General features: G+C 41.7%; 2 protein-coding genes across 2 annotated transcripts in view; one reads left to right on the plus strand and one right to left on the minus strand.

The window, feature by feature from the left end:
• The window catches only part of LOC138949384 (uncharacterized), a 195064-nt gene that overhangs the window by 63927 nt on the left and 103637 nt on the right, over nt 1-27500 (plus strand). The window lies entirely within an intron of this gene.
• Nucleotides 13451-15693, minus strand: LOC138949378 (uncharacterized). The gene is made up of 3 exons (XM_070321191.1): nt 15434-15693; nt 14845-15028; nt 13451-14270 (listed from the first exon to the last, which is right to left on the minus strand). Exons 1-3 carry the CDS (start codon nt 15529-15531, stop codon nt 14214-14216), a joined length of 339 nt encoding a protein of 112 aa, XP_070177292.1. The 5' UTR covers nt 15532-15693; the 3' UTR covers nt 13451-14213.

A 27500-nucleotide genomic window follows, 5' to 3' on the forward strand; every position in this document is an offset into this window, starting at 1 on the left:
CACACACACACACACACACACACAGACACACACACACACACACACACACACACACAGACATACACACACACACACACAAAAACACACACACACACACACACACACACACACACACACACACACACACACACACACACACACACACACACACACACACACACACACACACAAACACACACACACACACACACACACACACACACACACACACACACACACACACACACACACACACACACACACACACACACACACACACACACACACACACACACACACACACACACACACACACACACACACACACACACACACACACACACACACACACACACACACACACACACACTCACACACACTCACACACACACTCGCACACACTCACACACACACACACACACACACACACTCACACACACTCACACACACACACACACACACTCACACACACACACACACACACACACACACACACACTCACACACACTCACACACACACACACACACACACACACACTCACACACACTCACACACACACACACACACACACACACACACACACACACACACACTCACACACACTCACACACACACACACACACACTCACACACACACACACACACACACACACACACACTCACACACACTCACACACACACACACACACACACACACACACACACACACACTCACACACACTCACACACACACACACACACACACACACACACACACACACACTCAAATATATGAACAAACATACAACCATACGTACAAAACTGGAGACAGACACATGAACCGAGAGACAAACTGATGAAAAACGCACTTATCTTGTCTCTGTATCTCCCCAAGACGCCCCTCTCTATTTTAAAACCCATTCCCATTTCTGGACTTTCTCTCCCTATTCTCCAATGTAGGCAAGTATTCTGCTGCCAACAATGGTCGCAATTATTTTACGCGAAAAGTCGAACCTCGAGTCTCTTCGACCGTTCTTCAGTAAGTGGGCGAGGGACCTTACAAAGAAATCTTCACAAACTCCTCCACGAAGGTGTTGGCGCTTTTACCTCTTGATTTTAATGGCTCCGGCGATTTAAAGTGACACTGCCCGCCCAAGAAGTTGTTCCATGGACAGAAATCTTTCAATACCCTCGTCGGAATTGTCTTGGCGTCTTTACCTCTTGATTTTAATAGCTCCAGCGGTTATAAGATACACTACCTGTTCAAGAAGTTGTTCCATGGATAGAAATCTTCCTATACCCTCGTCGGAACTATCTTGGCGGATTTTACCTCTTGAATAGCTCTAACGATTTAAAGTAACACAATCCGCCCAAAGAAGTTGTTCCATGGACAGAAAGCTTTCTGTACCCTCGTTAGACTCCAGGGGTTCCGGACCCCCCCTCAGAAAAAATTGAAATAGATGTACACATGTGATTTAACCTTGTTATCTTCCAGGAGAGGCCTACAATGCACCTCACAAAGTTACATTATCTTCAGAGTCGGGACAACAGACTAAATAATTATGATGTCATATCGGAAAACATAAATTTGGGTGTGTATTTGAATAGCTTTAAATAGCTACAAAGAAATTCAGAGATTCCATGATAAGAGAGTTTTGCCTCGCACCCGCGGCGATTGTGCAATGTCATGTCTGCCAGTTTCAAAACAAGTCTGACGAAATTATTTCAATTTGTATTTTGTCTCATTGCTAGGAAATAGACCATGTTCGGAAATAACTCTGTCAAGTTTGCTCTGGGTAGTGGGAGAGTTGCGTTCCCTTGTTTCCTTAGAAACGCTGAGGCAAGCCTTCAATATCACGTGTAGCTTGCCTCAGTTTTTCGATTGAAAAGCAAGACAGAACAAGAAAAAGCAACTCTTCGATCACAACCCATATAAATCCAACAGAGTTATTTCCGGAACTGGTCCAGTCGCATCGCTTTCTTCAAGTGAAAAGTGTAAGTGTGCCAGTTTAAACGCAAATCGTCACTACAATATGAGTCTGTTCCAAAACAAAAAAAATCGTTACAGATCACAATCGCCTCCGTGGACAATATCCCTTTAAATTCGTCTTCAATATACCCCCCACCCCCTCCGCCTTCACATCCACATCCCTTCACTCCTTCCCCATTACTTAACTTCTCTACAAGGTTGGTCGTATGGGGTGGGGGGTGGGGTGGGGGGTGACAAAGAGAAGAACGGATGTGCAGTGGCTGTTTCAAGACATTCACTTCACATTGACCGGTTTTAAATGCCAGCAAGGACAATGTTGCACAAAGGTCAAGATAGATGGCTGGTAGAAACCCTTCCGGGGGCGAGACACTAAGGAGGAGCTTCAACAACAAGAAAAGGAGAACGAAGAAAAGAAATAATGAAGGTGAAAAACTCCCCCTCAACAAACAAACAAACAAGACACAAACAAACAAGACACAAACAAACAAGACACAAACAAACAAGACACAAACAAACAAGACACAAACAAACAAGACACAAACAAACAAGACACAAACAAACAAGACACAAACAAACAAGACACAAACAAACAAGACACAAACAAACAAGACACAAACAAACAAGACACAAACAAACAAGACACAAACAAACAAGACACAAACAAACAAGACACAAACAAACAAGACACAAACAAACAAGACACAAACAAACAAGACACAAACAAACAAGACACAAACAAACAAGACACAAACAAACAAGACACAAACAAACAAGACACAAACAAACAAGACACAAACAAACAAGACACAAACAAACAAGACATAAACAAACAAGACACAAACAAACAAGACACAAACAAACAAGACACAAACAAACAAGACACAAACAAACAAGACACAAACAAACAAGACACAAACAAACAAGACACAAACAAACAAAAAACAAACAAACAAGACACAAACAAACATAAAAACCAAGATAGACTGCCAACGTTCCAACATTCAGAATAACAAAACAAGAATGGTAGGTAATTGGAACGTTTATTATAGACAAAACGAAACATTCTTGTTTTTTGAAACAAACAAACAAACAAATAAACGATCAAACAAACAAACAAACAAACAAACGAATAAACAAGCAAACAACCAACCAAACAAACAAACTAACAAACTAAGAAACGTCATCATCTGTTTTTGTAAGCCGATAGTTTTAACCGCCGACCACAATGTTTTGAACAATTTGGAGAGTGAGAGAGAAAGAGAGAGAGAGAGAGAGAGAGAGAGAGAGAGAGAGAGAGAGAGAGAGAGAGAGAGAGAGAGGGATAGAGAGGGAGAGAGAGAGAGACTGAGACAGAGACAGATGGAGGCATGCTTATGAGGGAGATAGGATAGGGCGAAGAAATAATTACTTAAAAAAACACCACAGCTAAAACGAAAAAGGGCCGCCTTACGGAGAAAAGCCTGTGTTATTTGTCATCTGAAACTTCCTTTCAATGGCCGTTCCTGGAGCAATCTCTGTTGCTGTTTTTTATTGTTATTTTTAAAATTTATTCTGACCTTGTTACAGGTTCTGTTTGATGTGATGCATTCACTGAGATTGTTGTTTATTTTGGTTTTCTTGAGTTTTTATTTTTGTTTTGTTTGTTTTTCATTTCCGGTTTGTAAACGAGTTCGCCGACAATATCTAAACATAGACAAATGCAAAACTTCAATTTCTCAAAACACGAAGACTTCTTTTCAAGACGAAAACAACCCAAAGATCAGGAGAAAGAAACTAAAAAATGAATACAAATTTGAGCATATGAAAGAACAGTGCAAAAAAAGGAAGCAAATAAAACATGGTCCACAAGCCGGCCAACAACTTTAATTTCTGCACATCTCCTACCCACTCCTCACCTTTTTATTCCTCTTCTTCCCCTCCTTCTTTCCTTTTACTGTCTTCCGAAAAAATGTACACTGGCGTTATTTAAAAAAGTAGCACTTACACAAATATGCTTCTAATTTGCAACTGTCTATTAAAATAATGCTTTGTTGTGTGTGTGTGTGTGTGGGGGGAGAGAGAGAGAGAGAGAGAGAGAGAGAGAGAGAGAGAGAGAGAGAGAGAGAGAGAGAGAGAGAGAGAGAGAGAGAGAGAGCGTATGTGTGCCCTAACGTTGTACTAAACTACTTAAAGCTGTGGTCTATTTATGACTTTCCGGGGCTACGAGGTTTAAAAATAGGGACAAAATCATGTACAGATTTACAGCAAACACTACCCGAAACCCCGCCTATACGGCGTGTATGACCTTGAGAGCTTCAGTCAACGCTTGAATTTTGCAGTGGTAACATCCGGTTTGCTCTCGCAGAGCTGAGCATAATTGTCAAGAAGGATCGAGCAGAAAAAATAAACGACTTGTCACGGATTCGAACTCAAGGCCTCGGGGCCTCGAATTGTCGGGGCCGATGTCTTAACCGCTAGGCCACTTCACCAGTGTTGTCAAAGATAAAAAAATTGATAATTTTATATCATTCTACGCTTGAATTACCATTCATGCGTTCCAAAAACGTAAAAATTGACATTAAAATTTGCCTTTATTTGCAAACATGTTTCACGGAATCGCAGTAGGCCTACATGTTTACACCGTCATGCTACACGACATTCGCGCCATGCAAATAGCTGCGATATCTCTATTTACAACATGCAAGAAAATGACAAGAACAGTAATTGAATCTCTCCAAAGCTCTGTGCAGTTGAAACCCGACAGCTAAGAAATAGTTATACATGTATTCACTTCTGAACAATGGGCGGATAGAGATATAAATCATGCTGCTTCAAGAATAACATAACATGAATTCATATCAATGATTTTCCTTCTTTTTCTCAATTGGCGCAGTAGCCTAGTGGTTGGACATGAGACACGAAGTATCGAGGTCGAGAGTTCGAATCTTCGCCGGGGCGTTTATTTTTTCCCCTTGATCTCTCTTGAAGATAAAATATGATCAGTCTTGAGAGAGCAAACCGGATGTTATCCCTGCAAAATTCAAGCGTTGACTGAAGCTCTCAAGGTCATACACGCCGTATAGGTGGGGTTTCGGGTAGCGTTTGCTGTACAGAATTCTGTACATGATTGTATCCCTATTTTTCAACCTCGTGGCCCCGGAAAGTCATAAATAGACCACAGCTTTAACGTAGCTAAAGAATTATACCGAGACTTAATTGCAACTGGGTTGCAGAATACGCATATGAACATATATCCGAGATAAGGATACAGTATATAAGTACAGTTTAATTCATTAAAGTCCTTTTAAAAGCTGGGAGTTAAAACAATGAAGAAGCAAAATGCAAAGAATCAACAAACTTAACAGAACTTAATTGTTATCATTTTCACGAGTTTTCATTCATAAACAGCTGGGCAACAAATAACACTGTTCCCCATGTAACTGTTAGGAAACGCTACCGTTGCTGAGCTTTGGTTCAGTTTTGTGTGTTGCATGTAGTTGACTTATTTGTACTTTGTGGGAAAGTACCGATATTATATTTTGTAAACTCAATATTTATGCTTGGACGAGAATGCAGGTGAACTTTCTAGTCCTGTCAAAACAAGTTGCTTACCATGCTGTTTTAGTCGTGAGTTCGTGGCGTTCGTTCGGATTAAGTGCGTCGGCGCTTTTTGATGTACGTCATAGAGAATGTCGCTAGTTTAGTCCATGCACGGCTCGTATAATGTAGTTGTATCATGTTCGGTCTGGAATATTCTCGAGATTGAGTATTTACTATATATGCCAGCGCGATTTGTATGTAAAAAAGCTTCTATTTGAGTTCTGCTAGATGTGCAGTTGTATGTATGTAATGCTAAATAAATCCTCGAACTCAATTTGACGAGTTGTTTTCTGCTGCTGCGAAGACGGGCGACGTAGAATAAAAGAACACAACTATACGACGTTTGAGAACTTGTGGCAATCTCAAGTGTCGTGTAACAGTAACAAATCGAGGTGGTGAATGGGTTTGAGCTTTCAGGTGAAACGTGGATTGTCAAAGTAAAAGCCAATCAGGCAGATTGTTTGATGTGTGGAACCATCGCGTCTTTGGATTCGTGTTTCCTTTAATACTACTTTCGATCATTTATGGCAGGTCAAAACATTATCAATCACAACAGTTTATCTGCTTAAAGATTAAGTGAACCACCTCAGTTCTACCCAGGCGTCAACATGCGCCAAGCACATATTTCCAGATGGACACATACCAAAGCTCAAAAGCCTGCAGGCTGCTTCTCGTGTCGAGGAAACATGCTTGCAAAGACTGCGTTTCTCAAAATGATAGATGTGGCAAGATGGCAAGGATCAATGTTGGCGACGAATTGCGTTCTTTCAGCAGGGTACGCTTTGTACACACACATCCTCCCACATCCACATACTTAAACAAATAGCCACATCAAAAAACAGACCATTCACTCCCCCCCCCCAACACATACACACGCACACATACACTCACATACATAAATACATGCACACACAAATGCACGCACGCACACACACATACACACGCGCGCGCGCACACATACGCACACACACACACACACACACACACACACACACACACACACACACACACACACACACACACACAAATAGCAACATAAAACAACAGACCATTCACTCCCCTCTCCAAACACGCATACGCACAAATACACTCACATACATAAATACATACACACACAAATACACACACACACACACACACACACACGCGCGCGCGCGCGCGCACACACACACACGCACGCACGCACGCACACACACAAACACACACACACACACACTGACATACGCGCGTTGGTCTCACGTTGAAACCTATTTCTGAAGCCTACTGTTCTACGACGTGTTTCTATTTTTAACAGCAGTGGGCCAGCTCATGCAGTTCCCCAAAAACAGAGAAGTCTCACATGATCAATAATCTGATTGCTGACAAGAGTGTTGTCCCCATTTGCACCCCGATTTCTCTGCACAGCGGACGGTAAGTTAACACACAAGAAAAGTTCTTTCTTTCATTTACAATTGAAATGCTGTTATTACGGTTTTGTTTGTGTGTGTGTGTGTGTGTGTGTGTGTGTGTGTGTGTGTGTGTGTGTGTACGTGTGTGTGAGCGCGTGTGTGTGTATGTCAGTGTGTGTGTGTGTGTGAGTGCGTGTGTGTGTGAGTGTGTGTGTGTGTGTGGGTATGTGGGGGGCGAGAGAGAGAGAGAGAGAGAGAGAGAGAGAGAGAGAGAGAGAGAGAGAGAGAGAGAGAGAGAGAGAGAGAGCGTGTGTGTGTGTGTCCTAACGTTGTACTAAACTACTTAACGTAGCTAAAGAATTATACCGAGACTTAATTGCAACGGGGTTGCAGAATACGCATGTGAACATATATCCGAGATAAGGATACAGTATATAAGTACAGTTTAATTCATTAAAGTCCTTTTAAAAGCTGGGAGTTAAAACAATGAAGAAGCAAAATGCAAAGAATCAACAAAGCATTATTTTAATAGGCAGTTGCAAATTAGAAGCATATTTGTGTAAGTGCTACATTTTTAAATAACGCCAGTGTACATTATTACCTTGTGAGTGGATAGATGAAAGTTATTTGATCAACCGCCCCACAATGATGTGCTTGGTAAACGTCACAAAAAAGCAAAGAAAAAAAAGCATAATCAAGGCAATGTGTAGAAGCGAAGATTGAAAAGAAGATAATTTTCAGTTCAATAAACCAACGATTCTACTCATTAATTGCGTAGTTGGTATTTAGGTGACCGTCAAGATCGACAATATACAATCTAATGTTTGCCGTGAATTTTGACACTTGCTCGGCGTTCATCCTAGTTGGAAAACATATTACTGGAGCCTATAGTGTCCTTGGACATGGTTTCATTCTTAAGGCCCGGTCACACAGCCCAAAAGTCGCGTAAACGCAGGAAGCACGCACGAAATTCGATCCTTTCGCGATACATGCGCGATTTGCGCATTTCATCAGTTTGTCTGACGTGGAACCTCCGTAGTTGTCCGCCGATGTTCGCCGGATCGGTGCTTTACGCGATTCCAGGTTTTGAGCAGCTCAAAACTCGGCTTCGCGTAAGAGTTTACGCAGTATTGCGCTGTTTTACGTAATTTCTGCGTAGTTTGCGTAGTTCTTACGCGAACAATGCGCGAAATATGCGTGGAATATCAGTGATCGTTCGCGAAAATGTTGCCGCTATCGCGTTCATCGACGACTTTCCACTGACGATTAGCGACTGTTGAAATGGGAATGCCAAGGCGCCGCGGTTGCATCAGTTTATATATGCGCGGAACGGACGTGCGCGCTGCCGCGCATTCCTTGCGCAGTTCATGCGCGAATCATGCGCGATTCATACGCAGTTCATTAGTGATAGTGCGCAGATTATACGTGGTTTTCCGTGGACCTTTGCGTGCCTATGCGCTGTAGTGCGTGGTTTGTTAGTGATTTTTGCGTGATCTTTCCGTAGTTCTTGCGCAATTCATCGGTGATTTTTTTCATCGCGTAAATCAGCGAAAATGGTCAAATTCTCGACCGACAAGCACGCACAACCAAATGTTATGCGTGATTCATGCGTTTACGCGACTTTTGGGCTGTGTGACCGGGCCTTTAACCTCAATAGGCCAGTTCCCGGGAAACAAACAAGTGTACGAACTGAAAGTAGGATTCTTCATAACGGGGAAATCCGATTGTTGGCAAGAATTTATTACCATTGTTCTCTGAATTATCTTGGCATAGCCATGGATAGTCAGCATGCGAATGATGTTCTTACGTTCAGTACAATTTAAAAACATCTTCTCCATTTATCAGTAAGAGACAAATATTTCTCCACCTGAGAGAGAGAGAGAGAGAGAGAGAGAGAGAGAGAGAGAGAGAGAGAGAGAGAGAGAGAGAGAGAGAGAGAGAGAAAGAGTGAGAGTGAGAGAGAGAGAGAGAGAGAGAGAGAGAGAGAGAGAGAGAGAGAGAGAGAGAGAGAGAGAGAGAGAGAACGAACGAACGAACGAACTTTATTACTCAAGGATGGAGATTTTAGGCTCACGCCTAGTCTTACAATCTGTCCCTGCTAAACTAAGACATAAAAATAAAGACAATAAAAGGACAATTGTCAATTGCAATCATACAGTATTACTAATTATTACTAATTACTAATTATTACTAATTACTAATTATTACAGTATTACTAGAGAGAGAGAGAGAGAGAGAGAGAAAGAGAGAGAGAGAACTATACGCATGCGTGAGCGGGTGTGTGTGTTCGTGTGTGTGTGTGTTTGTGTTCGTGTGTGTGTGCGTGCCACCCCAGTGTTACCACAATGGCACTAAGAGGACCTCGGTAATTATGCCATAAGTGCAGGTGGCTGATTACACTTAAACACATGGTTAGCGCGACTCTTCTTGCTGCTAGCGTTCCATAGGGAAGAAGCGACCAGAATTTTCCCAGGAATGAGATAATGAAGTAATGGAAATGCATCAGTAGGTTCATGTGTGTATATATGTGCTTATTCACACTTCACGTATCACTATAATTATACAGAAACAAGCCCTTTTCAATACACGTTGCTTTACTCACTGGCTTAACGTCACTGAGGATTTGTTTTGTACAGATGTCACATATCATATTGCTCACAGATTATCCGGTGATGAAAACGAATAAGTGTTTCGTTTGTATGTTTAGGTTTGCAGAATTGAACAACTACTGCAAATGGAGGTGTACCACTATACTTCGAATGATGGACTGAAAGCCATCGAAAAATCTGGTTTTATAGAAGAAAGCAGTCTCGTGCGTGCCGATGACGCTGCCTTTGGAACGGGTATGCGAGAACTGTTTGTTTGTTTGTTTGTTTGTTTATGAATTATCCGAGTGTGTCCGTCCGTTCGGTTATTCCCTTTTCATAACTAAATGAATGCCAAATATGTAGTTTTGATCATATTTGACAAGAATCACTCCTATACTTTGTTAATTAAATTTTGGTTTTAGATATCTCGTAGAATGCAATTTAACAAGTTCTGAACCAAGACAACTTCAGCAATCCCGTACTTTGGTAAATCCGACACTTTTTGATAGTACATGTACACTCCGTTTTGTAGCGGTCACAGCTTCGGCCAAATACAAAGTACGTTTAATGAACAGAACTCTGTCTGACAATGTATTACACAAATCAACCACGATGAAGCTTATGGAAAGAAAAGAAAACAAGTTGCGTAAGGCGAAATTACAACATTTCGTCAATCTGTCGAACTCACAGAATAAAACTGAACGCACTGCATTTTTTTCACCAAGACAAAACAGCTTTGTCAATCCACGCGGCAAGGAAGTCGCTCAATTTTCCCGTGCAACACGAAGTGAAACTGACATGCAAGAATAGCGAAATAGCGTACTGCGGTCAGCAGGGAAGCGCGCTTTTCTGTATTCTTTTTAACTTTACGAGCTTGTTTCGAATACAACATATTATATTTTATATGTTTTTGGAATCAGGAAATGATAAGGAATAAGATGAAATCATTTTTGGATCGATTTACTAAACAATAATCGAAGTAGTAATAACCTATTTTCGTTAATTGTGATCACATTTCAAGAGTAAACAAAACATATGTATTATATATTTTTAGATTCAAAATTTGATGAAGAATACGATGCAATCAATTTTACATCTGTTTGCAAAAAATCGATTTTAATGACAACTTTAATGAGCAAACTCATTAATTAATTTGTAAGCTTCCGAGCTGAAATACAATACCAGAGTCCGGGCTTCGTCGAAGATTACTTGACCAAAATTTAAACCAAATTGGTTGAAAAATGAGAGCGTGACAGTGCCGCCTCAACTTTCACAAAAAGCCGGATATGACGTCATCAAAGATATTTATCTAAAAACTGAAAAAAACCATTTGGAGATATAATACTCAGAAACTCTCATGTTAAGTTTCATGAAGATTGGTCCAGTAGTTTCCTCGGAATCATTTTATACACACACTCACATACACTAACACATACACACACCATGGCCCTCGTCTCGATTCCCCGTCTATGTTAAAACATTTAGTCAATACTTGACTAAATGTAAAAAGCAGATGACTGACGCTGGCATGTTTTCAGGTGTATACCTGACCACACTGACACCTGAACAGGGCAGGCAGAGGATCGCCAGCAACAACTATGGATCTGACCTCGCACACAAAATGGAACAGCAGGGCAGGGTCGAATGTGCCATTAAGCTGTTGATTCCTCGAAACATGCTGGACAAGGCCAAGTCTGACCGCGACGTCTGGATTCACAGGGGGAGGGTCTTCCTGAACGTTTACAACTGGACAAAAATAACTTGGGAAAAGAAGGGCTTCTTGTCTTGGCTGTGCGATTGTTCTGTCATGTAGACCACATGGGATTGGTTAAAACCGGTTATTTTCTTAATCAAAAAACAAGAAAGGTGAGTTGTTGGAACGTTTGTTATTGACAAAAATACGTTACATTCACAAATATATCGACCCAACGGTCTTTCAAGAGCACAGACAAACAATTAGTTACGAACATATATCTTGATGAAGGTTTCTACCGCCTGATACGAAGCCGCAAGCGAATGAATGATTATACATATGTGACCCTCCACCACGGAATGAGTCGCATGTCACCTTTGCATGATTTTTATATTTTTACATTTTCTTAGAGAGCTTTTAATGCTCTATCCAGTGGTGTAAACCGTTTTAGAAAAGAGCAAAAACTGTTTGAGTTATAAGCCTGTGACTAAGGTGACACTCACACTGTTACCAGACACTCCCCGGACTTATGTTAAGCAAAGCCTAGTGCAGAAACGCGCGAGGTGACATGCGACTCATTTCGTGGTGGAGGGTCACATATTTTCTTGACATATTCATGAGATTTACATTTATAAGTATGAAAACAACAACACGCCTACGGCTTAAAGTGTTGTCCTCAAAACATAATACAATGGTCGACGTTTTGGATATTATCTCCCTTGCCGCCGATTGGCGTCGCTTCGGTTGTAAGGGGCTTCGAGCAGACGCTTCCATCTTTATCCCCAGTCATTTTTGATTTTGTCTATCGACGTTCTGCGACTCGTTAGCAAAGATTAGGATGCCGAGCGGGTGTTGTTGTGTTCCTGGATGTTCAAGGCGTGGCGGCCATACGTTTCCAGAAGATGAGGAGCGAAGGAAGAGTTGGATGCATGCTGTTAGACGCGGAATAGAGTCGATCGTCGACGAGGAAACAAGTGAACTCAAGAAAAAAAAGTTTGCACCGACGAAGCACAGTATCGTTTGCCATGGGCACTTCGTAGAATCTGATTATCACAACAAGAAACTCACAGTAGATGGTATGTACATTTATCTGTAAATAATCGGGAAGATTGGTGGGGAATCATGAAAAATATGCACACACAACACAGCTTTTTGTTGTCACTTTTTCCATGTTTGTTACAGGCTCTCGTCATTTTGCTTTCATGCGCCTCTGTTTGACGCTCGGTCTTCTCTCTTTCATAAGCCCTTGGTGGTGTTAGTATTTGTGTGTGTGTGGGGGGGGGGGGGGGGGAGATGCCAAGTGCAAATCTAAAGATAGATTTTTTTGCGATCAAAATTTTGAGAATGAATACATGTATAATTAATACAGTGGAACCTGTGAATAGCACCCCTCCAAATAGGGCCAAATCTGTGATTACGCTCAATAGCACTGTCAATTTTGGACCAATTGCTGCGTCACATGGCAAACACAAACACCGAGAGGCGACTGTTGTAACATGTGAGGAGCAAAAACAGTGTTTTTGTTGGCCGTGTGACGCACGTCTAAACGTGCCTGTGAATACCTCAAAGTAGCACTTCTTTTGGTTCGGTCCCTTGGGGTGGTACTAATTGCAGGTTCCACTGTACTAAGAAAAGATGACCTGGTGACCCTGAAGCAGTTTTTGAAGTACATGTATTATAGGCCCTGCTGCGTTCAGTAGTAGGCTGACTAATGTCATGATTATATATTATTATATATGCCAAAATCAAACCCTGCATGTGTGCTGTTTGAGTTTGATGACAAATGCATTAAAATGCTAGTTTAGAACATGGCGTTCTGTTTTACTTTTAGTGGATTTGACTGTGAATGTGTTCGTGTGAGTGTGTGTGTGCAGAACGAATGAAATGAAATTAATCACAAACTGAAGTCAGCAGTCGCTATTTGTACTTGGATTCTTATAAAGAAAAATATGCAAGAAAACTATTTAAAATGTTTATTATTTGAGTTCAAAGGATGTATTAGGTGTAAAAGATGATCCCTCATAGGCCTATCATAACAGGAGAAATCCATCAATGTGAAAAATCAGTTTTTGACACTTTTATATTATATTGCTCGTGAAAGTAAGATAATTATTTCTTTCTAAAGATACACCAATCTTCTAGCTTACATCATTTTCAATCCAGGTCAAAAAGCGGCTGCTGACGTTCAGTTTTATCTACAGGAATAAGACATCCTCAAACAACATTCACACACTTCGCACCAAGACCTGTTACTTGATTGCACACCTGACCTTTACTTCAAATTTATAAATTTTCAAGCTTACATTCACATACATGTACCTTGCAAAACAAAACAATATTCTTTGAAGCACATTATCTAACCTTTACTTGAAATCAGTTATCAAGCATGATCATACACTTTACGTTCTTCGCATACATGTACTTGGCATGGACAAAAAATATTCTTTGGCGCACATCTGATCAACTCGACACCTCAACACAACCTCCTTTTATCCATCGTGTACAGGAAAATAAATTTCAATCAAACAGTAAAAACACAACACAAAAACACTGGCTAACACTTGGATCCACTTTAAAATTTTTTTAAAAAAAAATCCACTACAAAGGGAGGTAAATTGATGCATTCACACATGCCGTCATGCCCACATATTTTATAACCAGTAGTACAAACATTCAATCATGCCCACTATCGTAACATAAACAGGCTCATTTTGAGGCGCGCAGCCAGCGACCGTCCGGTAGTTATGTAGGTAAGACTGTAATATTGCTAGCAGTAGCAATGAACATAAACAAAGCGCTTTACATTCTCATGCATTGGGCTATCCTGTATCTGGTTAGGACTAGAGTCACAGCTACCAATCCTGGTGCAAGATCAGTCATTTCCTTCAATTTCAATTTAAGAAACACAGTCCAGCACTATGCATAAGTAGAACAGCACAAAAGTTAATTCTCCATGTCAGATTCCATCTCCTCCTCCCCTTTGTAGGTTCTGTACAGGTGGGTTTCCAGCAAAACGTCACGGAAGTGATTGTCGATACTGCAGGTAGGTCTCCTCATACAGTGATTTGCTGACCTGCAACACAAATTGAGAGAACAAGAATTAAAATCAATCTAAATATTTCTTAAAACAACTAGAAATAGCTTGGGCAATCTAAATATTATTATATCTGATCTGGGGTGATATCTTTGTCACAGGTACATCTTTTTAACCCTCGAGATAAACTGGGGTTAAAATAACCCTGCGTCACAGATACAGCACCAGTGCTCAGATAACCCAAGGTTAGCGGATAACCCGAATGTTAAAAAATATAAACCTGCAACAAACATACCCCTGGGCTGGAATTCATGTCGGTCGGTTAGTTGATTTTACCAACTGATATGGTAGGTTAACATACCAACATGAATTCCATCCCTGGTTGGTAACTTTTGTCGGCATACGTACGTGAAAAATCTGGTAAATCATTTTATGAGCTGATGTTGGCAGACTGTTGGAACTTGAATTTACTGTATATGTGTTTATTTTAAATATTTTACATCACTATTGAAATGAAAGAAAAGTTGACTTCCTACCCCGTCGGCCCCCTCTCGGACAAGATCGGTGCCACACAGATGTATAAAAAATGAAAGAAAAAAAAAATGTTACTAACCTGCTTCAGATCAGCATCTACCGACAGTAGATATCCGTCAACAAGCTTCCTGGTTACTGCTGGCAACGGTGTGTCCAGGTTGATGTCCCGGTATGTGCTAGGTTCTGGAACATCCAGAGAGAAGGCCTTTTCTTGTTGATCATCTTTTCGTCCAAAGTTGGCATTCTTCACATAGGCTTCCAGTCTGAAACAAAACACAAATGGTAGCCTTGTGATTGATGATTCTTCTTTTCAGCACAGAGTAACCAAATTCAACACTGAACAGGCTTGATAAGTTGATTGATGCCACTCCCCCACCCCCCCTCCCCCCAAAAATATCAGGACTTCATATATAATTTATTAACACTACCTGTAGAAAGTATGTGTTGAGAGAGTTCTAGTACTACTACACAGTAGGCCTAAATACTAGCTAGGTCATCATCATGCCAAAGCTACAGGAAAAAAAAATAAAAAAATAAAAAAATATTTGGTAGACGTTCCTCTTTTATTATCATTAATGTTTCCCACAACTGAAAAAGAGCCAAACGTTGCAGAAAAGATTAAAAAAAACCTTCTCTGCACCGTACGACACACACACGCTTCAACTCACCGATCAACAAGATCGTTTTTCCGGCCATCTTGCTTTGCACCCCTTTTCTTGCATTCTGTTCGAAGGTCAGACAGCGTCATGTCACCAAATTTCTTCATTTTAGCTCACTGAATGTCGACAAAAGCCCAACAAAACGTTGAAAAGCTTGGGTCACCACGCGAACAAACAATGGTGGATTGCTGCGGAGATTGAAGAGTAAGCCACTTACAACGACAGCGCCGCCTAGCGGCTGCTAAGACTCGGCCTATCGGCAATGTCGCTCATTAGAGATGAATAATCAAATGCGAAAACAGTCCGTCAGGGATTTGTGTACCAAGGCCTACATTTATCATAGTTGTGATTTTTTAGTACAGGTTTTGATGCTCACAAGCATCCACTGCTGCCCTTGTTTCCTTTCAACAATCTATGTATTAATCAGAATGTGTTTTCTTACTGTCCAGGAGACCTACCCTTACTATTTGCTTTTGATTTATTAAACTGTTATGCTTGAACATAGCTTTGGTTTTAACAATGGAACAGCTGCCAATCCAAACATGTGCATGTGCGATGTGACTGAATAAGAATCCGAAGTCAAAGTGATAATGGAATAAGATCAGGACTACAAAGTATGGCAGAATAAACTAGACTGCAAAATGTCACGATTTTATCAACTGAGGTGTCAGCATTATTTTATTTTTTTAAATATGTGTTTTGCCTAGAAATTCAGCTTTGAGAGGAATACAGGGGGTACCCTACTTCTAACGGTTGTTGTGTAAAGCCTGTCAAAGATATTTCCAGTCTGAAGTGTGCCACAGGCATCAAGTGATATTCATCAGTTTAGTAAGTTTAAATCGCAATGATACGCATACAATATTTTGTTTCTGTATCGGACAGTGGTGCAATACTTGTTTTCGAATAAAAAGAACAAGTTTCCAGTCAATCATTACAAAATCCACAAATGTAATAGTATTTCGCGATCGTTTATGCAATTGCAATTCCATCGCTGTTCTTTTCTTACGTTAGATATCCATCAGGACCAAAATGCACACTTGTTCTCTCAAAAATGTTGTTTTATACAGCAGGAGCACTTCACAACATGATGAATGTAATAAAGACACAGTTTGCTGTTCAATGTAATCAACAGAACTGATTCCTTGTTCTTCTTCGCCATCTGCCTTTTCTTGTGATTTAGAGAGAGAGAGAGGGAGAGAGAGAGAGGGAGAGAGAGAGAGAGAGAGAGAGAAAGAGAGAGAGAGGGAGAGAGAGAGAGAGAGAAAACGAACGAACGAACGAACGGAGGTTTTATTGAGCTTGGCCTTCTGCCCATGTCACAAGAGAAAACAGTCATAATGTATACAAAAACAAGAGAGAGAGAGAGAGAGAGAGAGAGAGAGAGAGAGAGAGAGAGAGAGAGAGAGAGAGAGAGAGAGAGAGGATGATGATGATGATGATGATGGAACTTTATTTTTCAAGGATAGAGGTTTAAGGCGACGCCTTTTCTTACAACCGGTCCTTACTTCCAATACAAATGTCTAATAAATGATAAACAAGTAAAGCAACATGACAAATAAACAAAGTAAACGAACGAACCAGCAAACAATCGACAAGTAAGCAAACAAGCAAATAAACATAAACAACAAAATGACAAAGTAAGCAACATACAAATCGAAAGCGAAACATGCAACATGTTAATTGAAGTTACACTTGTAAAGTGATCGACGGTAAAATTCACACGATACCAACGTTTACACTAATGCTAATAATGAGTATATGGTGTAAATGATGATGATGATGATGATGATGATGATGATGATGATGATGATGATGATGATGATGATGGAGAGGGAGAGGGAGAGAACGAACGAACGAACGGAGGTTTTATTGCGCTAGGCCTTCTGCCCATGTCACAAGAGGATACAAAATGTATACAAAAAAACAAGAGAGAGAGAGAGAGAGAGAGAGAGAGAGAGAGAGAGAGAGAGAGAGAGAGAGAGAGAGAGAGAGAGAGAGAGAGTGAAAGAGAGAGAGAGAGGTGGGGGATATGCTAATAGGAGTGTATGGTTGGCCGAGTGCTTGCTTGGGTGTTAGTACGGGGAGAGTATGGCAGGGGAGTACATATACCTATGTATTTTTACTACTTTGAAATTTAACATCAAGCACGGGTCGGTAACAACTTCCAGATCATTTTTAGGTGCACGACGTACATTATTATTCATTATTATTTAATGATACCATCCTTTCCGCGTCCACAATGATGTTTTCGCCATGAAAACAGTGAAGGTGGAATTGCACTTACAAATGTTTAATTAAACCAACAAACAGCAACAGTGCCCAACAACCATAGCCTACAAAGTGACGGGATTCAGATGACAAACGCTGGAAAGACGGAAACAGGTGACTTTTGCGGACCAACACAATTTACCGATCATCCAACGTATCTACCCTGACACTCAAAATACACAATTCAGCTATGACTGGACTCACGGCAAACACGCCGAAAAGTAAACAAAAACTGGTAACTCTTACAGACCAAGAGAATTAATTTAACATCCCACGTATCTATCCTGACACACAACAATAGTGATTTGAGTCATGGTGCGCACACTGAAAAGGGAAAATCAAGTTACTGTTACAGGTCCACCCAATGAACTGGTCATCCCACGTATCCATGCCGACACTCAAACTAAGGCCTATAAAAAAATAGGTGTGGTTACGGTAACCCGACCTATCCTATTTTTAGGGGCCGATCCTATAACTTTTTATTACATTTGTCAACAACAACAAAAAAAACCAAAAAAAACGAGTGCAAAAAAACGCAATGAAAGCGAAAGCGCCCGTGTCGCACACTTATTTCCCTGTCAAGTAGGTTTAATTTGTACACATTAGAAAAAAAAGTTAAAGAAAAAAAAAAGTGATTGCCTACCTACCTACCCTATTTTTTTTGGCTATGTTACTGTAACCACACCTATTTTTTTTTGGCCTAACCAACACAGTACCGCAGGAGTTCTCAGTACAACGGCTGAAAAATCACACACAAAAACTAGTGACTTTTACAGGTCAACAGAATTTACTGATCATCCCACGTATCCATCTACGTAGATATCCCAAATTAGCCAACACAGTAAGATTTTATTTCACGGTACAAACGCTGACAAATCAAAATCTAGTAAATTTTACAGGTCAACAGTATTTTCTGATCATCCCACGTATCCATCTAGATATCCCAAACTAGCCAACACAGTATGAATTTATTTCACGGTACAAACGCTGACAAGTCAAAAGCTAGTCACTTTTACAGGCCAACAGAATGTACTGATCATCTTAAGCATCCATCATGAAACTAAATATAGGCAACACAGTATGAATTTATTTCACGGTACAAACGCTGACAAGTCAAAATCCAGTAACTCTTACAGGCCAACACTGATCATCGTACTATCCTACCTGAAACCCAATAATATAGCCAACACGGGTTTCAGGATACAGACACTTATAATACGAATACGAATACTTTATTATCTCATACAGAGAAATTTCAGTGTGGTGCACATTAAAAGACAAAACAAATAATAAGACAACAGATAAAAATACCATACGAAGCATACTACACTCGCGCACGCATATGTACACTGACAGGAATAGTAACATGATTCCAAATAGGTTAAAAGTTTAACGCTAAAAACTATCATTATCACAGGACTAGATATGTCATTGAACAATATTTATCACAGGACTAGTCATTCGAGGGTTATCACACTCATTCATCACAGAAATCAGTGCATATGAAAAACTTTTACAAGCCAACAGAATGTATTGATCTCCCCCCACCACCCCCACCCACCCCCTCCGTATCTATCCCTGCACTCTAAATGTTCAACACAGGTATTGGATTCCCCTACAGAATCTGAAAAATCAAAAACGTTTAACTTTTACTGACCATCCGTATTTCCCTCTCGACAATCAAATACGCAAACACAGTATTGCTGGAATAAAAAAACCAAGAAAGGTAAGTTGTTGGAACGTTGTTATTGACAAAATACGTTAAAATGGCAGTCTCTTTGTTTTTGGATTTACAGTATGGCTGGATTAGTCGACGAAATCACTGAAAAGTCGAACCCCCGTGAACTTTACAGATCAGCCAAAGTTACTCATCATCCCACGTGATTCAGACATCCCAAAATACCCAACACAGTATTATATAACTATTATAATATTAGTATATAGCTATAGCGCTTAAAATATAACATGAATCGCATTACAACCAGGATCTATGTTCCCCAAAGAAACGTTAAAATGTTAAAAACAATATACTTTAACAGGTCAACAGAATTTCCTGATCATCCCACGTATCTGTGCCGACACCCAAAATAGCCAACACAGTGACCAGTGAATTAGTAGGCCGCAGAAGACCAGATCAGGGAGGAAATAAACTGCATCATGGGACGGACTCTCGCGCATCAAATTAGGATCAGACCCGGAAATGAGGTGTCTGTCGTTATTGACCATAGGGGGAGAGTGGGCGATTGGTGAAAGAGGGGGATCGCGTCGGGCTTTGCGGGGTGGTGGTGGTGGTGGTGGTGGGTCTTTGCAACCCTCTCCAATTTGTCTATATTCGCTTCTGTCGGGCGCACTGGCCGGGTGGATAAAACACCGGCCTCCCATGCGGAAGGTTGAGTGTTCGAATCCCGGCCGCGCCTGGTGGGTTAAGGGTGGAGATTTTTCCGATCTCCCAGGTCGACTTATGTACTGACCCTGCTGGTGCCGTATCTTTCTTTCTTTATTTGGTGTTTAACGTCGTTTTCAACCATTCAAGGTTATATCGCGACGGGGAAAGGGGGGAGATGGGATAGGGGAAAGGGGGGGGGGGGAATGGGATAGAGCCACTTGTTAATTGTTTCTTGTTCACAAAAGCACTAATCAAAAAATTGCTCCAGGGGCTTGCAACGTAGTACAATGTATGACCTTACTGGGAGAATGCAAGTTTCCAGTACAAAGGACTTAACATTTCTTACATACTGCTTGACTAAAATCTTTACAAACATTGACTATAATTATTCTATACAAGAAACACTTAACAAGGGTAAAAGGAGAAACAGAACCGTTAGTCGCCTCTTACGACATGCTGGGTAGCATCGGGTAAATTCTTTCTCGTCCCAACCAATATGGGACTCCCCCTAACCCGCGGGGGGTTGGTGCCGTATGCCCCTTCGTGTTTACACACATATATTAAGAACAAGAACGCACTGAAACGATCCTGGAATCCATGTCAGAGTTTGGTAGGTTATAGGAACACGAAATCGGAGTATTGCTGCCTAAAGCTTCAGTCACACACGCGATTCCATCGTTGAGGTTCAATCGCGCGATTCAATCTTGAGACGATCGCACATCACATCGTAGGCCATTGACCCGTCACACGATGAACGATAGACGAACGATTGACCATAACGGTCGTACTCGTGCAAAAATCAAGAGTGCACGCGGGAGTCGCGGCTCATGAATTCAGAACAAGAACAAGAAAAAGAAGAACAAGAAAAACAATTCGCCTTTACATCTCCTTCTTGGAGCTTACTATAATAAAGACCCCTGCATACAGTGCGCAAACTAAGATTACATGTTCACGTGTATGCCTTTGTCCAAAAAGGTGCAGTGCTTCCGGGCATAGTCCTCCCCTATTCAACGATTCAACGATTCACCATCTTCGATCTAGCGAGGCTGTTTCATCCATGGGATAAGACCATCGATCCACTTACACACTGTGACTTGCCAACATCATCAGGCTGAATGTTTTTTGTGGAGAATGGGATATTTTGTATAACTTAGATTCTTAGAATTAACAAGTGTTAATCTGCCAAGTTAATTAATTAACAAAATTCGACTCTAAACACAAAGCAAGCATTATGGTGGGTATTTGTCTAAATGGAGGGACGGTCTTATTCCATTTAAAAGCCTGTGTCATGGTAAGGAGGGTGCCTTCAAAGATAACATTAACCCATCAAACGCACAATGCAAGGTCAGATTTTGAGAATCCAAAATAATCACATCTTAAGACCGTTGACTTCGAACTCCCCACCATAATTATCTAGCTAAAGACAATTCTATGAATTCGTCATTCCCTGTCTACGTCATTCTCTGTCTACGTCATTCATTTCATCATACAATCATTCATTCGCTCGGCTTCCTGACGAGTGGACGTAAACTGATTCTATCAAGATAATTTGTGTGTGAATATTTGTTTGACAGTTGGGTCGAAATATCTGTGAATGTATAGTTTTGTCAATAACAAACGTTCCAACAACCTACCTTTCTTGTTTTTTGATTCTGAATTTTGGAACGTTGGCAGTCTCTTTGTTTTTGGATTTACTAAATTGTGAAAAAAGGAAAGTGGATCACAGGGCCGGACCAAGTTGCTTTGAGGGGGGGGGGGGGGGGTTCCAACTGAAGGCAGGGGTCCAGGGGCCGCCGAGGCCCCGGTGGGGTGCAGGGGCAAAGCCCCGCTGGTGGGTCTGGGGGGCAAAGCCTCCCCGAACCCGAGAAAATTTTGCATTTGTGAGGTCCTTCTTTGGTCTTTCCTTGCAACTGGGAATCAAAATGACACGTTTTCAACAGTAACAAAATACTTCAGATAAGACATAAGACATAAGACTTTATTTCAACCATGTGCAGTACACTAGGGACATGTTTTGGCCAGAGTACAATCAATCAATCCATACACACCCTTCCAAATGCAAAATGCACGCTTGCAATCTCAGTCACACACACACTCACGCACGCACGCATACATTCCCCACACAAAACCCACAACAGCACACACGCACAAGCATGCTCCTCCTTAACAAAACGTATTTAACCATCAATTTGTTTGAGCACTCAATCATCTCACAGTGTGCAGTACAGTCCCTTTCCGAAACATCGGTTCCCCGATAGCGCAGATGATATTCATTTACCATAGTGGTTCAGTGGAATAATCCCAAATGAGTGAGTTGGAGAAATTGAATGAAATACTGCAGTACTGAAACAACACGTGTTCAATCTGTCTCCAACACACGGGGAAGTGGGAAAGGTCTAGGGGCGAGCACTCAATGATCTCACAGTGTGCAGTACAGTCCCTTTCCGAAACATCGGTTCCCCGATAGCGCAGATGATATCTTGTTGCAATCGGTTCTCTGATACTATTAATACTAGTGAATCAGGTGATGCGTGTGACTTGACTTGTGGCCTATGATGATGGACTTATAACGGGGAGGGCAGGCGGTTGTCGACTTGATGTTGTTCATAATGTGAAATAGTTTTAGAAGACCAAATAAACTAAGGGAGTTGGGGGAAGAGTTTAAAAAGTCTACATATTTGTTTTTCTTTTCTCCAAATTCAAACCCCTCTCGAAGTTCACTCAGCTCTGTCGCACACAGCCACCGGCCGAGTCGATATGCTCGGGGCAAGTAGTTTCGACGTGTCGGCTTTAAAGATATGAATTTCTTCCTCAGTGCAGAAAATGAACCTGACATGCCACCATCCACGACAATGCAAGTTCTGCCTACTTTCCACAACTGTACCATAAACAACTTGAACATCACAATAACAAAATAAGACCAAACGTGTTAATTGTCTCTGCTTTTAACCCCACAAGCTAACTCAATGAACTCGTCCAGTCTTGATCGCGAGACAGGGTGACGGACAAGTGTGTCCAACAGTTACAGACACTGACGGTGCAAAGAGATGTAGCAATTTAATTGATGTTTTATTTGATGTTCATGAATTTTCCGTTCCTTTGATTATGTTCTGAACAAAATGTTGCGATAATCAAATATTCTAATGTTAATTGAAGGAGTTAAATAAACTTTTGAAGTTGCACTATTTTTGTGGCGCATTGAAGTGTATGTGTTTGGTGTAAACAGGTGTTCTTGGTGTGTGTGTTTGATTGCATGTGTGTGTGCTCGTTCAATCGTCAAAATAACAACAAAGTCAGTACCTGAAAGGAATTCGATCGATACATAAATGTTATTTGCGTTTTTGACCAAAATATGACATTTTACACAGCTATCGCGGTCTCGGAGAACAATGACTGTCTCGATCTGTGTAAAATGTCATATTTTGATCAAAAACGCAAATAACGTATTAGCGCAAGTGTGTCAGTGCATAACATTGCCATAATTGGCCGCATTCCCGTTTGGGGCTAGTGTGATCCTGGATTCGCGCTGATTTAATGCATTTAATCTTGTGCACTATCCAATCAAAGCGAGTCTAAATTTGGCAGAGCGAATCAAAATTGTTATGACTGCGCACATTTTATTTGCGGACGGTTTAAAATAAATCCTTTCCTGAAATCAGAGTATGCCTGCCTTAAATAGCGAGTTAAAAACGGTCATACATATTATAAACCCACTCGTGCAAAAGGTGCGATTGTTTCCGTGGGTGTTTCAGCCTATGAACGCAGAAGAAGAAGAAGAAGAAGAAAATAAATCCAGTCTCTCAAGCAACAGGTCCACAATGGAAAAGAGATCCTCCTCTCCCTTCCCCCGAGAGCGAAAGAGAGAGAGAGAGAGAGAGAGAGAGAGAGAGAGAGAGAGAGAGAGAGAGAGAGAGAGAGAGAGAGAGAGAGAGAGAGAAAGGGAGAGAGAGAGAATGAGAGAGACATACAGAGAGACAGAGAGAGACAGAGAGAGTGAGAAGGAGAGAGAGAGAGAGACAGAGAGAGAGACAGAGAGAGAGACAGAGAGAGAGAGAGAGAAGAGAGAAAGAGAGAGAGTTAGAGAGAGAGAGACAGAGAGAGAGAGACAGAGAGAGAGAGAGAGAGAGAGAAGAGAGAGAGAGAGAGAAAGAGGGAGAGTTAGAGAGAGAGAAATAAAGAGAGAGAAAGAGAGAGAGAAAGAGCGAGAGAGAGAGAGAGAGAAAGAGAGAGAAAGAGCGAGAGAGAGAGAGAGAGAAAAAGAGAGAGAGAAAGAGAGAGAGAGAGAGAAAAAGAGAGAGAGACAGAGAGAGAGAAAAAAAAGAGAGAAAGAGAGAGAGACAGAGAGAGAGAGAAAAAGAGAGAGAGAAAAAGAGAGAGAGAAAAAGAGAGAGAGAGAGAGATACTGAGAGAGAGAAAGAGAGAGAGAGAGAGAGAGACTGAGAGAGAGAGAGAGAGAGAGATAAAGAGGGGGAGGGGGTAGAGTTAGAGAGGTAAAGACAGAGACAGGAAGACAGAGACAGACACGGGGACAGTCCAACACAGACACACAGAGAAAGAGAGAGGTTATGCGCGATCATCCTGTCAGCATTTGCCGAGTCAGCAATTAGAAAATTGGATCTATCAAAGAAAGCAGAGCCGTCGACTTCATGGATTTTCTTGCCTCAAAGCCCTGCCCTTGTCAAAAGCGTTCGTTATCTTCCGAAGAAAAGAAGGATCGTGCGGGGGTTTAAAGGGAAATTCCCCGCCAACGAACATTTTATCCCAAGAAATCGGCGGGATAAAAACGGACATACGTAAAAAAAAAACACACTCGTGCAAAAAGCAGACTTTTACATGGCATAGCATAATCTTTCCACTTGGACCCAAAAAGCACGAGTGTACGTGGGAGTTTCCGCCCATAATAAACGCAGAAGAAGGAAAAGGAGAACAGTTTGCAGATCTGTCCAAAAATGATACTGTATAATTCGGCCTATGGGTTGAAAAAAACAGAATTACTTTAACTGAAAATCTAACAATTTTCTTCACATAAAAAGCATCCGCTATTTTCAGGGTACAAGTTCGTGCGTAGGGGGCTAAGGAGACTGTCCCTGTCAACCATCAATTGCAGATCATTCCAAGATTCAGGTAATTTAGCTTTGAGATTTAAAAAATAAAAATGAAATCACAATTACTGAAAAATCCAAAGCTTTGAAGGATAGCGGGGGAGTTTATGGGGACTTTCCCTGCCAACCGAAAGTTTCAGATCATTACGAAAAATATAAGAAATTTGAAGGGTTGTTTTCTTGTCTATAAAAGCATCCGTTATTTTTTATATAAATGAAGCATACGCGTAGGGGTTTATAGGGACCTCCCTTGCCAACGAACAGTATGTTCAGATCCTTCCAAAAAATGAAATAATTTATTGTTGGAGTTGAAATAATAAATCAACATGGCTGGACACCTGAAAGGCACAACCCTTCCAGCGGAGAGAGTTCTACCAACTAGGTGAGATTTGCCAAGGCTTCTTCATGCGATACGACTATTACTCCATTGAAACACATCCCAAAAAGAGTCTCACCCGCTCTCTCCCTCTCCCTCTCTTTTCGCCCCCCCCCCCCCTCATCTTATCTCTATCCCGCTCTCTCACCGCTCTCTATCTCTTTTCGCCCTACAGTCTCTCTCTTTCTTTCTCTCTCTCTCTTTCTCCCTCCCCTCCCGTCTCTCTCTCGATCTCTCTCTCTCTCTTTCTCCCTCCCCTCCCGTCTCTCTCTCTCTCTCTTCTCTCTTTCTCCCTCCCCTCCCGTCTCTCTCTCTCTCTCTCTCTCTCTCTCTCTCTCTTTCTCCCTCCCCTCCCGTCTCTCTCTCTCTCTCTCTCTCTCTCTCTCTCTCTCTCTCTCTCTCTCTCTCTCTCTCTCGTGTTTTAGAAGTAAGGACCGGTTGTAAGAAAAATAAAGTTCCATCATCATCTCTCTCTCTCTGTCTCTGTCTCTCTCTCTCTCTCTCTCTCTCTCTCTCTCTCCTCTCTCTCTCTCTCTCTCTCTCTCTCTCTCTCTCTCTCTCAGAGGTTTTTTTATTTACCGTGGCCCACTCATTGGGCCCTTGGCATTCCCTCCTCTTCATTTCATTCCAAAATCGACTCATCCAATCTACTTGTAACTTGCATTTAATCCGTTTTTTTCCATTTACCAAAAAACAGTATGCTCCCCTTTGGCATCCCCCCCCCCACCCCCTGCCGACATTCTCCTCACAAAAGAAAAGGCAAAAATGACACAACTTCTTCATTTTAACCTTAAAAATACTCATTCTAAAAACATTGTTGCAGTAATCCGCTAAAACAGATAGGGAGAGAATGAGAGAGGGAGAGAGAGAGAGAGAGAGAGAGAGAGAGAGAGAGAGAGAGAGAGAGAGAGAGAGAGAGAGAGAGAGAGAGAGAGGGAGCGAGACAGGGAGCGAGACCGGCAGACAGACCGACAGACAGACAAACAAAGAAACAGAGACAAACAAACATAGACATAAAAAGTAACAAGCAAGCCAGAAAGCAACCGAAGCAAAAGTAAGCATACACTACGCATCACTAAACCATAGGCAGCACTTCTCCCTCTATGCCTACGAGCAATCAGTATGACAAAAACACACCGATCTCTGCGCAAAGCAGCAAACTAATGACACAGCGTGGAGCCGCCAGTGTACCCAGGACCATCACATCATTCTGTCCCCCGTTTCTCTAAGGCGAGAATTGGCGAGTGGGGCGAAGAAGTACCGTTTTTGGCCAATTCTCGCCGCGAGGAACGCTAGGATTAGGCGAGAGAACGCCAGCATGCCTTGCAATTGCCCGCTACGTGAGAAAAAAATGGCCGCCGCACCGCTGCCAATCCGAATGGCTGTTCATGACCGTTTATCGAGCAGTGCAACCAATGGTGTTTAATTCTTGCTTAGCTCCGCGAGAGGCTAGCCGCGAGCTTCCAAGCTCCGCGAGAGGCTAGCCGCGAGCATGTCTCGCCTGAAAGAAACGCGCGTCAGAAATAACGAGGACATAAACTCCCTTGATGGGCGGCGAGAGAAAGAACTAGGAGCAGGAGCGCATTGCGACACGAAGACAATTGGGGATCCATACGAACACGCGTACGTCACTAACGAACATGCAGCGCTAGCATTCTAAAAACGTGTTCGGGGTCGAAACAAGATAAAATCTGTACTAACGAAGTAAAAGAAATAAGCAAGTATGTATGCTAGCTTTGTATGCTTTGCTTTTATTCCAAGCCCTCGTCTTCCACCTCTCCCCCCCCCACCCCCCCCCCCCCCCCCCCCCGACCCCTCACAAAAATGATCAACTAAAACAGAAAAGAAAACAATTCAAATATGAGAAACAAAGAGAGGAACACGAACACGTAATTGCTGTAGGCCATCGGCCCCTTGCTATGGGAAGGAAGGGGAAGGAGTATC

The sequence above is a fragment of the Littorina saxatilis genome, linkage group LG15 (genome assembly GCF_037325665.1).
Source record: "Littorina saxatilis isolate snail1 linkage group LG15, US_GU_Lsax_2.0, whole genome shotgun sequence".
In the NCBI taxonomy this organism is placed as follows: Eukaryota; Metazoa; Mollusca; class Gastropoda; order Littorinimorpha; family Littorinidae; genus Littorina; species Littorina saxatilis.